Source organism: Thunnus thynnus, chromosome 10, assembly GCF_963924715.1.
Source record: "Thunnus thynnus chromosome 10, fThuThy2.1, whole genome shotgun sequence".
NCBI lineage: Eukaryota > Metazoa > Chordata > Actinopteri > Scombriformes > Scombridae > Thunnus > Thunnus thynnus.
In genome coordinates, this window is record NC_089526.1 from 16268897 (window position 1) to 16283547 (window position 14651).

General features: G+C 40.1%; 1 protein-coding gene across 2 annotated transcripts; it reads right to left on the reverse strand.

Annotated features, from left to right (window-relative positions):
- On the reverse strand, nucleotides 1–14163 carry LOC137191426 (phosphatidylinositol 4-phosphate 5-kinase type-1 alpha-like). 2 transcript variants are annotated; one of them, XM_067601493.1, is made up of 17 exons: nucleotides 14092–14162; nucleotides 11870–11908; nucleotides 10691–10725; nucleotides 9670–9762; nucleotides 9297–9427; nucleotides 9066–9183; nucleotides 7941–8093; nucleotides 7508–7807; nucleotides 5000–5235; nucleotides 4784–4867; nucleotides 4613–4661; nucleotides 4353–4437; nucleotides 4044–4214; nucleotides 3751–3883; nucleotides 3592–3654; nucleotides 3382–3481; nucleotides 1–3250 (listed from the first exon to the last, which is right to left on the reverse strand). In XM_067601493.1, exons 1-17 carry the CDS (start codon nucleotides 14135–14137, stop codon nucleotides 3248–3250), a joined length of 1839 nt encoding a protein of 612 aa, XP_067457594.1. In that variant the 5' UTR covers nucleotides 14138–14162; the 3' UTR covers nucleotides 1–3247. The 2 variants fall into 2 exon arrangements, with proteins under 2 accessions (XP_067457594.1, XP_067457595.1); XM_067601494.1 differs by lacking the exon at nucleotides 11870–11908 and having other exon boundaries at nucleotides 14092–14163.
- Between the last annotated feature and the right edge of the window lie 488 nt (nucleotides 14164–14651).

The window sequence follows — 14651 nt, forward strand, 5'->3', positions numbered from 1 at the left end:
CAAGATTTAGAAAATATGTTTAATCCTTTAAAATCAGACATGAAAACATCACCACCACATAACTGAAACATGGCAGGAGGGACAGGCAGCACATATTGCATGAGAAGGCATTTCAGTGACTCCTATGTACATATACACATTTTATACACAGTAAAAATATAGTAATTGAAGCATATAGGACAACCAGCAACATTGGCTCGTGGGCCGTGTGAAACATTCATGTAGAAAAGCATGGGAGATTAACAACCCAGAATCATTATGGAGAGAATATATCTATCATATCACAATCTAAACATGAAATATAAAAAGTGAAATTGTCAAATAGTCCCCCTTCATAGGCAACACACGCTATAAAGTTTCAGACATCCTTCTGTCAGTATACAGTATACGTACAATCATCTAAGATACATAATACAACTTTATCATTTCAGCCAACAGCAATCAATCATATTAATAAATATACTTCTTTGAACTGAAAGGTGGCATATTGTGGTTTATATTGCATTACTTCAAATATATTGTAGTGTCTACACTTAGTGCACCGACATTTAAGCACCGAAGGATTACGTTTTTCTTGTGCCATGGTGTAGTACATAACAACTGTAACAGAAACTCCTCTGTATCCAGCAATTACACAGTACCACCGACCCAAAAAACAAAAACAAAACAAAAAAAAAAGGTCTGCAAGAGTTGTAACATAATACAGCTGTCACAAATAGTATCTGGATTTGTCTAATCTTAAAGTATTGGAGCATTGGAGTGTTTTTCTTTGGTGGCTTTTTCTCCCTAAACCAACAGAAAATGACTTTAAACTGATCTGCTTGAAATCGATATTTTAAGTTTTCGCATAATACCAGAAATAAGTATTTTCAAATACATCATCTCAACTAGACAACAGATTGTAAAAGAGGGGTTCTACTAGCTACAACACATGTAGTAAATTAAACATGAATTTCACAGGAATGCGGTGGTGAATCTTGAAATGTCTCCGGCCACGTGGTAAACCAATTCTTCAGAAAAAAAAAAAAAAAAACAAACAAAAAAAATTCTTTACAGGGACTAGGGTTTGTGTCAGATACAGCTTATCAGACATGAAACTATTTAGCAAAGAAAACCAAAAAAAAAAAACATCCAGTTTAATAATAGATCCTTTAAAAACACAGGTCAACCCAGTGTTATTACCATATACAACATATCAGTCCATGCAGGTGTCCAGGAGTGTCTAATTTCATTTTCATGACTGTACTGGATCCTGAACGTCTCACCCGTCTCCTCTGCTTTTCTCTTTGGTGCCACGACTGGCTCATAATACAAAAGGCTCAGTCCTAAATCCTCAAATGTGCATTGATGAACAATGAGTAATTTTCCTTCTTTCTGTATCCACAACTCACGACCCCCCACCCCCACCCACCCCCCTTTTCTCCCTCTCTGCTGCATAGACCACATGTGCCTAACAAACACGAACAGCAGTTCATTCGATGAGATGACGTCTAAGATCTTCAGGTTTGCTACAGTCACTTGGTAGTGATTAAAAAAATGTCTGTAACGGAAATCACTGGGGTAAACAGCTTTCTGCCAGCCACCTCAATAGCTTGTTTAGTGCTCTAAACAATAAGATAAACATAAAACATTTCATGAAAACACAAAAGCAGTTTTTTATGAATAGCCAAGTAAAAGCTGAGTACTACTACATACAAAAAAAATACAAAAATTGGTTATACACATGGTTAATAATGTTGGTCCAAGAGTGGATGTGGGCAGTGGTCATTTCTGTAACCAGCAGAAATGATCAATAAAGAGACAGACATCCTAACTGCCTGATGTCGGGAGAAGATAACCAAAAGGGATTGTAATAGTGTTTGCGTTAAAATCTCTGAAATTCTTTTAAACCCTGACAATTGTTTGGTTGATCCAGACATACAAATGGCAGTTTGATGACTTCAGCTATAGTGATAAGGCAGGTTTGTATCTGCTACTAGAGCACTAACCTGTAAAAAAAAAAAAAAAAGTCAGCTATACATCCCGTGTTAGTGGAGGGACAAAACATGTAAAGGCACAGACATGACAGACATGTGACAGTAGCTGGAAATTATTATTCTTCTATTAACTTAATAGCGTGACTTAACTTAACAGCATCTACTGGCCAGCAATGCTGTCAACAGCTCTTCTCTCTGTATGAATTTATATTTTAGCACATATGGTCACATCAGAGGGGGAGATTTTCAGGGCTGCACAATGTGGTCTGCCATGTTAATAAGACACATTCTATAAGAAAAAAAACATAGTAATGTACATTCAGCAGTGGTAAGATCTAGCCGGACCTTTGCAGCACCACCATGGCTTCCAGCAGAATAATTTATAAAGACTAAATGATCATAATAGGTCTGATTCAAAATCTGCTTTCAAACAAATACTGCACATCCACAATCAGTGAAATGAAATGCATACATGATTGTAGAGTGGAAGGCAGCAAGTGTTGATTTGAATGATTTCTATCGATGACGAACGAGAGAACCACTGTTAGCTCAGAGTGCGCCTGCTCATGAGGAGTGCTGAGGGGAAATGGATGTGTGGTAACAGGAACATTAGAGTGTGAGTCATGGAAATGTGAACCCACTTAGACACAGCGCCAAAAAAAAAAAAAAAAAGTCACTCGACAAATGCAGGCTATGCCCTTCATGTGCTTTTAAGTGTTGTGTGTGTTTCTGCTGAACTGCTGTCTGTGCCCACTCGCATGCCCTTCATGCTGTGAAAAAGTGGGTGGGATGACTGACTCTTCGTCATCCGCTGGTGACTGGGGCATGAGCTTTTTACAACATATGACTAATCATTTAGTTGGGATTATGTCATGGCAGCAGACATACATGTTGTGAATATGGGGGGAAAAAAAAAGCTTTGTTTAATTAATGTAATGCTGCCGGAGCTACTAAAGAGCTGCCAATTCAGGGTCATGAGCCTTTTTTTTCCAGGTGTTTAAAGAAAAAGACAACAGAGCTTTGGGTGGACAAATGTGTGCACGCACCACTGCCACCGATCCCACCATTGCTTTCTGCTTCGTCACAACCTCCACTCCACCTGGCTGCTTCATCCAGCATCCTCTGTATATACTTGTAGGGCTGAGAAAACAACAGAGGTGCAACAGAGGGTCCACAGTGGATGCGGGTGACTTTCACTCTCTTTATCCTTACTTCCGCCCACCTCACCTCTTCCAGAAACTTCTCATCTTTAGATGGCACTGTGTCCGTTTTTACTGTGAAGATCAAACCAATACCAAGATTATGAAGCTGAATAAGAAATTTACAACTAATAACCATTTACTAATTCATAATGTCATGGTTTTAGTAGTGATGTGTGTATATGTGCACGATTTTTGAGACTTACAAAACAGATGTTGGTCTCGGGGATGATGTCAGATAGTGAAACTACATCTTCGTTTCCGGACAGGTTGCCTGAATTATCTACAGTCTCTTCTGCTCCCAAACTGGAACAGAACAAATGCAATTAATGAGACAAGATGACAAGTGAGACAAACAACTTGATGAGGTTGTTTATGTTTATGACCAATAATTGCTGTCTGGGAACCAGCAGTACCTGTGGGAAGCACCCTGGTCGTGATCTGTGTTAGCCGCTTTGTGCACTTCCACCCCTACAGACCTACAGAGAAAAGTCAGAGCAGATGATATAAAAACAGTGTGAGAGCGAAATGGAAGAATTAAAGTCAGAGTATTATTATCTTGGTGATGTTTTTACCGTAGAGGGGGAGAAGTGGAGGGAACTCCTGTGCTTCCTAGTGATGAGGTGGACAGGTTGGCCTCACAGTCAGCAGAGTTTTCTACCAGCGGAGGGGTCCTCGGAACAAGATCTGGTCTGCCCAACTGCACGCCTGACAGCAAATCATCAACAGGAAACCGGATTATTGCACATTTCGACACCAGTACCTCCAATCTGAGTACAGCTATGAGAAAAGTTGCAGTTGTGGATACAATAAACCGCAAATCTTCTTCATGTTCTGATTACTTTGCTTGTGATGCCTCAGTTCTTACCGCTGTCAGCCTCTGAGTCTGTGCTTTTATAGTGGCTGTGGTAGACTAGTCTGGAGTCAACAGATGACTGTCCTGTTAGTTGGGAGAGTGGGGTCGGACCTCCCAGGGTGGGGGCCCTCCTGAGCCCCCCCTGACCTCCACCACGGCTCTTCTTAGATGGTGATGGTTTTACTGAAGATGACAAAGGACATAAAAAGGAGAAATGATCAATTCAAGACTTTTTCACTCTTGTGTTTTCTCCACCGTCAGGTCATCATGATATTAACTTCCATTCAGGGGATTTAAAAATAAACACACACACATACTTACGTGGAATTTTCCTGAACACTGTGTTGCACATGAATTGCTGGAAACGATCTGCGTAGAAACCGGGCCTGTGAACTGAGACTGTGTCCTACAATTAAAACAGTAACAGAGCTATTAGAGTCTGATATTATGTACTCAAGTCTAGATGCAACCAAAACTTACTACTACAAGATATGGGTTTCATATTAACACAATTTATGGCCATAAATCTCTCTCTGAGCCTCTGCACTTAAAGACTCTTTAATTAGTGTGTTGGCTCTTACCCCGTCATGGACCAAGGCCTTCCAGGAGTGCTCCAACTTCTTAATAAATCTAAAGAGTAGGACATAATTAAATGATATACTGCAAATTAAATAACGGGTAATGTAGGTAGGAAGCTTGCTTATTAATTAAAAAAGAAAGAGGAACTGATTTCGATGCTATGAGACACCAACCTGTAGGACTGCAGAATGTCAATGATGCCGATGTAGATCAGTAACCTGTCTCCTCTATTATTACGAGCTGGGATACCCCCCATGCTGGAAGGACAAGGCCAGAGCAAAAACAACAGATCACTGAATTGTCATTTCCCAGTCACAGATTACACTACAAAGCAAACACTGCAGTTCAAACGCAGCTCTTCTGGTGGTTGGTTAAACAATAAGACTCACTGATCTTCTGAATCCAAAGCTCCCTTTCCACGAGCTTCCCCCTGGATGGACTCCATGGCTGTACAGTACAGACTTTTCTGGGCTTGCGGCCGGCGCTGATCTGGGGTCACTGCTCCCTCCGATCCCCCACTGTCCCCTGAATTGCCCCCAGCACGGTCCCGCTCTCGACAGGCCTGCTCCATGTTGTGGATGCCCATCAACAGACTGTAATCCATGATCTTGAAACTCTGTAAGAGCTACATAATACATACAAAAACAATGATTGAGTTGACATGATCAGCAATCGGAGCAACCCCTCATGACATGAAATTTACACACACAGTTTGATGACAGCAGTGTTTTGGTGAGCTTTCTTTTGTATTTTGATTAGTTTAATGGTTTGAAGTGCACTGACAGAGATGATTGAATAGAGGGGTACGATAGTACTATAGTAGGAAACACTTGCAAACTTTTACACACAAAATATTTTGAATGATATAGCCTAATACTTCCTAAAACTGGATGCTGCTTCAATAATGAGCATTGTTTGTGTTGTGGTACTTTTTTGTTGCTTAAAAATGTTTTTCAAAAGTTTAATGTTGTTTTTAATGTTAAAATGTAACATTTTTAAAAAATATATCTATATAGTGGAGAGTGGTTGACCCTAAAAGAGGTGCATTTACCTTATTCAAAAATGTTGACTGGGATAAAGGTTAAAAATTCTTTTTAGCAATGCCAATGCCATCTAAATAGGATAAAAAGGATAGGCTGATAGGACCTATAGACTGTAAAAATAATGGACATAGGCACTGTCACCCATTGGTTTTTGGCATTTTGACCATCACCATCTTGGATTTTAGAGCCAGAAGTGACGAGAAGTGACCATATTTGGACAAGAGGGTGGAGCTGAGCCTAATGCTAGCTGGTAGCTTGGTTAACACAGTGCATTTACAGTCTATGGTTAACTGTGATAATGCTAATGCTATTTTTTGCTAGTAAAAAACAGGCTTAAAACCATTAAAACAAAATGTTCTTATCGGAAAACTGAACACCTGACAATCAAAGTGGTAGTACAATCAAACGCTGAACAAGACTTTTTTAGGTGACAAAAATATTACAATTAACTTTCATTAACAGAAAAAACACTGAAATAACGACGACTATGGCTACACCTTCACTCTGTGAATCTGGGGTTACCCCTGTTTATGTTGCCGTGGTAGCAACTTGTCAATCACAATGTAGCCACGCACTAAGGCACCCTGCTTTATCATCAAATTTAAATTAAATGGGACCACAATTTACAAGAATGAACATCATGCTGTATTGAAGACTTGATACTAGCAACTGAAACCATAAACTCATTTAGAAAGTGTTTACTGAGTTAATACATCAAGTGAGAAGTAGGGTCAAATTGTCACTGACTTCCATACAATACTTGTATACCTCCATAATACTTGTACAATAAAATTAGGGTGAGATACAGATGAGCAACACCAATACCCGATCAGACAGCGACAGTTCGCTTTTACAATAGTACACAACCAGTCACAACAACACATTGACAGAGTGGTCGTGCTGGTTGGGTTAACAGAGAAGATCACTCAAAAGTGTTGATAGGTGGATTTAGACCAGAGGAATGTAAATGTATGGACTGTAGAAGTAAAGTAACAGTGACTCAGCAAACACAAAGAAGGATTAGCCTCTAAAGGCTCTGCCGTGTGTATTATTTGACTTTCCCCAAGACTGATCAACTAAATTATATAGAACATAAAGATATCCTGTGTTAACATCAATGATAAATGCCGCCAGCCACTTCCATCATTTGAAAAGGTATCATCCCTCAAAGTAAACAGAGTATTAGTTTGCAGTGTCATGAAAGCTTGAGTCATCTCTTAAACACTAGACTCCTGTTGATCCTTCGACTGCCAGCAGTGCTGGAGTTCCATACTAAGCAACAAACAACCTTGAGAACTGCCTTAAAAGAAACAGAAAATTATGAGTTTAAGAGAAAATAACTAATTTCACTTCCTTTAAGTATTACCTTTTCAAAGGTGGTTATCGTGGCTGTTGCTTAGTCTGTCCATTTGTGTGCAGAACACAATTTTTTATAATATTTATTGGTACCCTACAGAACAAAATCTATCCACTATGTCATTGGAAAAATTAAATTTTAATTTTTGCTGGCATTAGGTTGGTCCTTTTAAAAGACGACCTGGAAAAACCTGAGTTATAAAGTGACTGTCTCTAAAATATCTTTGGTATTTCTGCAAATTTGTTTGAGCACCGCGATTATTAAGATTTGTTGGTCAGAAAGTTTGATTCGATATATTTATTTGGTAGTTATGTGATGGCACAATGATAATGTATTCTGCTGGTGTACTATCTGAACTTGTTTAGGAATTTTAATATACTTGCATATTCAACAGTGCATATAAATGTAACCAGTAATTCCATGTGGGCTGAGAGGCTTGAGTGCATGCTACTTGAATAAAAATCAGTCAATGAAAAACAAGTGTCTCTCTGACTCACCAAGCAGTCCCTCTGTATAGTCTTGCACAGGGCATTGTAGTTGTCCGCTTCCAGCAGCAGGCCGTCAGGCAAGTCCTGGATAAAGTCTAGGTCTTTGTATGTGGGAACAGCCTTTTCTCTTTCTTTAGGTGATGCTCGTCTCTTATAGGTGGAGCCCTTCAGGTCATATTTGAGGTGCATGGGGATGATCCGAGGCAAAAGATTGTTCATCACTACAATACGGATATTCTTGCCTCCTGCCTGAACACAGTAGAGTCCGTAGAACTTGGGTAGCAGGGTGCGCTTGTTTTGGTTTATATTCTAGAAAGGAGGAGGAAAAAAGAAATTGGAAAAACATGATTAGAGTTCCCACTCATTCAAGGCACCTACTCTCCAGATAATTATGGTTATTGAAATTATCATCACTCATACTGAACACACTCCCACTTCTCACCATGAAGTATCCAGGAAGGAGTTTCTGGAGAAACTCTGCCTCTTTGTGTTGAACAGTCTTGATGATGAACTCATCATCACTAGAGACGTAGAAGAGGGATCCGCTGGCACCAGGGTTGGACAGCTCGATCAGTGGCTCGTTACACAGAGAATACTTCAAGAGACAGAAGAGTGCATTAGTATCCAGTCAAAACAGAGCACACATGTTGGCATAACCAGAGCTCTAATTAAATGAAACAAGTGGTTCTTAACCTGGGGGTTGGGTACCCCCGGGAGGTCGCTAGGATGTTGCAGAGGAGACACAGAAAGGGTGCATAAATAAGTTAACATGAAATAAAAAGCACATAAAAACATTGCTTGAGTTTTTTTTATTTTATTTTGAGTGCATAATAGCACCAACTGGCCACTTGATAGAAACACATTGACATCTGACACGACTCCTGATTGCAACAAATTGCTTTGTTGGCGTGGTTGACGTACAGAGACATGGAACAATTTCTAAACGGGAGCACAAAATCTCAAAATGCTGACATAAAGAAACTGTCAGCAGAGAAAGAAAACGCTGGAGAAAACACTGTTATTAAATATGACAAAAAGTGCTGGGAGTAGCCTATGTCCAAGTCTACCTACACAGGGGGTCTAGTGTAAGAAGAGCAGCAGCAGTAACTTCAGTCTTCTATCTGTGTCTACACAGGATGTGTTCAGGTGCAGTATTGAGTGTAGGTCACCTGCGTTTTGGCAGCACTCAGAGCCCAATATACAATTACTATAGTTACACATGTAAAACAGAAGAAAAGCATAAAAATAAGCTTTGGGTTGCTGTTACATGGGTATGGCAGATACAAGCTGACACGCAGCCCGTGTAGACGGCTGTATTGATTAAAATATTAGTGTATCTGTTACATCAGATGCACATTAAGATGGATGACTGAATCACATGACTGTAATGCTGAATCGCTGCAGAGAAACACCACAGAATATTAGGTGAGACTTTCTTACCATGTGCAAAACATTTTCAGTCTCAAAAGGTGATCACACTCGCTAAAAGGCTGACCTAAATAATTCTATTTGTTCAAAATAAATCTGTGTAAGTTAAAAGCAGTGTGAGTTTGGTCTAAGTACTGACCAGGTAGTCATCTGGCCGTATACCAAACAGTTCTCTGAAGTAACGGAAGGCAATGGGAGCGTAGGTCTTAAAACGAAAGTCACTGTAGTGATGAGCCGGAGTCAAGTTACTGCCTTCACTGAAACACACGAGAGAGAGCAAGAGACAGAGAGACCATAAGAATCTACATGAACCCCAAAAATAAAACCACAAATTCAATACATTCACTCAGTTACGACTTCCGTAACCAACCTGGGGAAGAAGATGCTTTCGACCACCACAAAGTCCTGCATGAGAACATCTCGTTCTGCTTTTTGGCTCAAGCTGCCAACTGTGTGAGTGATGCCCAGTTGGATGGCACCTTTTAGGGCAGATGATGTAGTCTGCAGGGGTAAGAGAGGAAAAAAATAATAAGCACTGGAACAAACAATATTTTACGCCTCTGACTTCTATAGTTTCACTCACTATTCTTGGGTGTCTAGTCAAAGGAATTTCCAAACTATTTTTAGAATATAAACACAAAACACGTAGGCGTACACACTGATCCTTCTTCACTTTTCAACTCTGCTGCTCAGTGTTGTGGGTGTCAACAATCTGATGTCACTGACCCCTGCCCTGTTCTAACCTTTTTATAGGTGGTCTCTCCCGTGGTGGTCTCAACACCCCGGTGTCCAATAGTCTTCTTCATGCTCTGAGTTGTGCCTGAAGAGCCAGGCATCTGAGGAGAGGGACAGAGAGGAAAACATTCAAATACAATAAAATACAGCCTGATGTGTGTTTGTGAACATAGAAGGTAAAGAGCTAGATGTACGCAAGGCCATATTGGGTAAACATCTTCACGTGACGACCTTATCCTGTGTTCACACAGCCATGATCTCAGCTGAAAAGTCGCTGAACTCTGAGCTAAGGTCAACTTGTGTGGCGGATGAAGGGAATGAAAATAATGTCAGTTGGTCTGCTGTGACCAATACCTTAATGTCCACTGAGTATGTGTTTTCTGCTTTAGTAAATAACGCAGGATCTGGATGTGTCGCATTCCTGCTCTGGCATAAATAGACCCAGCGTGTTCGGATAGTGGGACTGGAGGAAAAGAGCAGTGGGTTGGACGCTCTGGCCGGTGGACACAGCCACACAGGCTAGAATGACAGCAGAGCGTCTCCAACAGATGCGATGGAGCCAGAATGCGACACAGCCAAATCCGGTGGACACTGGCCCTGACTGTAACAGAGATGTACCAAATAAACCTACATTAGTTTGTCCTTTCCGCCTGCCTCTCTCTTTTTGCCAAAATTTCCATCCCTACAACAAATATCCTCATATTTTTATTGTTATTCTTTAGATTTTCTATGGCACTATAACACTGCATACTCTCCTAAAGTACAAGACACTGTTGTCCTCATGTTCCTCAGGCATTTATTAACCTGATTTCACCTGTACAACACAGGCCAGTCCCTTACTTCCATCAAAACCCAATGAGCTTTTGGTGATGGATGTCTCAAGCTGATGACTACATGAATGCAGGCTTGAACTCTCTAAACTTGTTCTCCTTCCCTCCTCAGAGTTGACTGGAACAACATTTACTTTACTTGGGGCTGTAATGCAGTCGTGTTTTGTCAATACAGTGAGGCAATTGTTGATGTATTCACCTCTGGAGGGGCCACTTTTATGATGCCGCTGGTCCCTAAAGAGAGAAAAACAAAAGTTAGAGAAAGACAATGACTCTTGGGAATCTAAAAGGAAAAACTCTGAAGACTTAAGGAACCACTAGTTTCTTTGTTGTTGACTCAACTTCATGAAACCTGTAAATGTCAACCCATGCAGTCAGAGTAAACTTTTGAAGTTTGAGTTGGCAGCTTTTAACATGGAAGAATTTGTTAATGGAGGTTTAAGAATCCCTTTGCTGGTTAATTAGCAGGGCTATTTCCAGCACTGGCTGATGAGTATAACGCCAATGATGAGCCCAGACCTAAATGTAGCCACAGTTACTCACTGTTGCTCTTGATACCACCAGCTTTATGTGAACTGGAACTACTTCTCCCCTGAGCTGGCTGCTCCAGATTCATCTGGCCCCTGATGATGAATATCTACATTCACCACCTCCCTTTGAAAAACAGTACCACTTCTAGCTCTTTCTGCAACAGCCTACTTTGTATCTCACGGTAACTTTGTGATTAATATTTTGATTAAGTCCAATATGCTAACATTATGACTACCTAATGCTTGTTAAATTAAGCCATTCAGCAAGCTCAACTGATCAGCATAGGTAGCAGTAGTCTCCTTGAAAGTTTGTACCGTCAACAAGCAAACACCTCTGGAAAACCACAGATAAAAAAGTTAAATGGGTTTAACTTCCTGTGTACGCATGATGACAAAAACAGCACACAGTAGTTTTGAAAGAAAAGCACACAACTGAAATGAAAGAAAAAGTCAACATGAATTCCTGTGTCCTTACATAAACTTGCTGTTTAAACCTACTTTCTCACCCACTCTGTGAGCACCTCTAGCCTGTAACCAATGGCAACAGCTGCTTCAATGCTGCAGTGCTACGGGTCAATATATACAAAAAGGATGCTGGGGAGTTTATACACCTGTAGTAACAATCCTGTGTGTGAAAACTCATCTGTGTTAATGATATGGCAGCATCACTGAATGCCATGCATCTCTTTTCAGTTAGCAGGGACACACTGCAATCCACCGGGGAGACAATGAGCATCATTCTGCCCACATTCCCTCTTATTATGTAAAACAACACACTATATCGTCACTACTCATGCAGTTTCTGCTCACACATACACACACAGAGAAACACACACCCATGCGAGTACCTCGCTGAAATGCTCGCCTCCAGAACTGAGTCCTAATATCTGTGGAGCAGGATATGGTCAGCCTAAATGGCTTAACCTAGTAAATGAGCAACACTACGCCAACTTAATGCATGAGTGTATTTAAGTATGAGAACATATGCTTCATAAACAGAGATGCAAAGATTAGCCAATTACTCGATTAACAAAATCATTCTAGATTTTTATTATATTATTACATATATATATATATACACAAAATGACTTGTTCAATACGACATGTTTTAATTAACTGTTTATTTCATCTTTAAAGTAACAGCCTTAATAGTTTTAACTTCTCAAATGTGAAAAATATGCTGCTTTTACTTGTCTTTACATAACAGTAAATTGAATATCTTTAAGTTTCGGACTGTTGGTCGGACAAACCTGGACATTTGATGACATCACCTATAGGGAACTGTGATGGGCATTTTTCACAATTTTCTGATGTTTTACTGACCAAGAAGATGAATCAATTGATAAAGAATATTATCGGCAGATTAACTGGTTATGAAAATGATCATAAGCGGCAGTTCTTTTCAAAACATTGCAATTTTCAGTGTCAGCATATTACTAGATAATAACACATGCTGTGCAGCAGATTTAGGGTAGAAATTAGACTAACCCAATTACTTAACAATGACTTTAGCTTGTCAGTGGCTGGACTTAAGACAATAGGCAAACCATCTGTTCCTCTCTGTATACTAAACAAGTCCCTGCCAGCCTTGTTCACATGTAGCCTGCAGCCTGCACAAGGCAAGAATATGGGACATGAACAGTCTCTCAACATCATTTTCTGTCTATGAAGACTCCATAAATATACTGGTTCTTAGCCCGATTAGGAAACAAGGCTAATAAGGACTAGTACGGATACCACATTATGTTACTGTCACTCAAGTGTATGTGAGTGTGTGTGTGTGTGTTTGACAGAAAGCTGTATCTTGTATTTGTACAGTCTCCGGCTCTCAGCCATGTGGGAGCCACAAGAGTGCGGTCGAAGCCACTATTTTTATTCACTGATTCAGACTGGGCGGCTACACAGAGAAGAGCAACTCCTCTGTACACAGGAAAGCTAAGAAGTGCCGCACAACTAAATGGATTAACAAGATGCAACGTCCCCCTCATCTGTCCTGTATTCAGAAAATAAGAAACTCCTGAAAGCATTTCATCAGTATATATGTTGCCACTGAAAACAAGTGAGAGACCAGTTCATCATCAAGTCACCATACTTCGGTCTGATATTAAGAAAAGACTTAATTGGCCCAGAGGGAAATTTGCTTTGGACTCACAATGCTGTACACTACCAAATAATTCAATATTACTTCTCATCATACATCTCATAAATACCATATTAAAAAAGTACAATGATTACATGAAATTACTGAAAACTGAATAAAAACCAAAAAAAAAAAACTATAAAAACTTAGAAAGATCCTGGAGAAGCAGCCTTTCATCAGGTGAACAGAAGCTCATTAATTAGATAAGCATAACATGTAGGAAATCATTAAGATCTATATTTATTTTGATAACACCCCACCTAAACTGTGAATCTTTGAAAAGTAGCTGATGGGGGGATAGTGTTGAAGGTAGCCTTCTTGATAGAAAATTATTTTTTATTGCTATCTTGACCACAAACCTGGTCAGACAGACGGGGGAAGAGGAGGGGGTGAACAGGCGAGGAAGGCGAGATGATAACAGAGTAGCTACCGTTAATTTCCCCTTTATTTACTAATAAATAAAACGATATTTATCTGTAAACCTCACCCTTTGACCTCCTGCGTCCAGCTAACTCAACGCTACCCTTCAATAACACACAAACAGCGAGTTAACGAAATGACCGGCTTGATAACAAAACACAACACTTGAGCCAACGTGGTTTGGGGTAATTAAGTTATTTTTTTACGTTATTAACCTCAACCAATAGGTCGATATAACTGGTTTTGGCTTGCTTAACGCTTCGTGAGGTTAACAATGGCACTAATAAAGGTTTAGTAACTAGGTAGCTAACTAAACAAGCTAGCCGCTGCTTGGTTCATTTGTTAGGCTGAAAGCCTCGTTGCTAGCTTAGTTAGCTAACTGGCTAACCGGGACACGATAAAGCCACAGTCACCGCATTTAAACACTCTCATCTCTACAAAAATATCACACAGATCCATTTGTGTGTTCGTTTAAAGACAACAAAGGAATAATATTTAGCAGCTAGCTACCTGTCGGGGCTGTTGATCCCGAGTCTGCTGTCCCAGCAGTCGCCATTACGATTTGACTGTTCACATCACAGACAGCGCCGACAGTTGAATTCTGCTGCTCACGTCGCAGCAGCACCACAGCGCCCCCAGTGGACAGAGGCGGTTCAAGTTTAAAGGAAGGGTTCACATTTTCTTCAAGTATGTCCTAAAACAATAGTCAGGTGCCAGAATGAACATTGCAATAGTTGTTTCCCTTGTCATAATCATTCTTCCTGTTCATAAGGGATTAGAAGATCCCTTCATAATCCACTTACAATGTAAGCGATGGGGACCAAAATCTACAAGCCTCCTTCTGCACAAAAATGTGTTAAAAAAAAATTATCAGACTTGCTTACAGAATCTCTTCTGACCCCTCAAATGTTTTAAATTGAGAATACCAACTTTTGCCCTCTAATAGGTGAGGTAATCAGCTGCTAACTGAGATTTGATGTGATATGTATGATTGCCATGACTGTTTGATGTTTTGTACGTCTATGAGAATTGTCATATGTGTAACTGGATGTTTAATATGTGCGTAAACC

Excerpts from the sequence above, each read along its gene's own strand:
- LOC137191426 (XM_067601493.1), bottom strand. The coding sequence starts at position 14,137 with ATGGCGACTGCTGGGACAGCAGACTCGGGATCAACAGCCCCGACAG. Across the intron at positions 11,909-14,091 it reads GGGATCAACAGCCCCGACAG|ATATTAGGACTCAGTTCTGG; the intron begins GTAGCTAGCTGC and ends CCTGCTCCACAG. Across the intron at positions 3,884-4,043 it reads AGACTCAGAGGCTGACAGCG|GCGTGCAGTTGGGCAGACCA; the intron begins GTAAGAACTGAG and ends ATTTGCTGTCAG.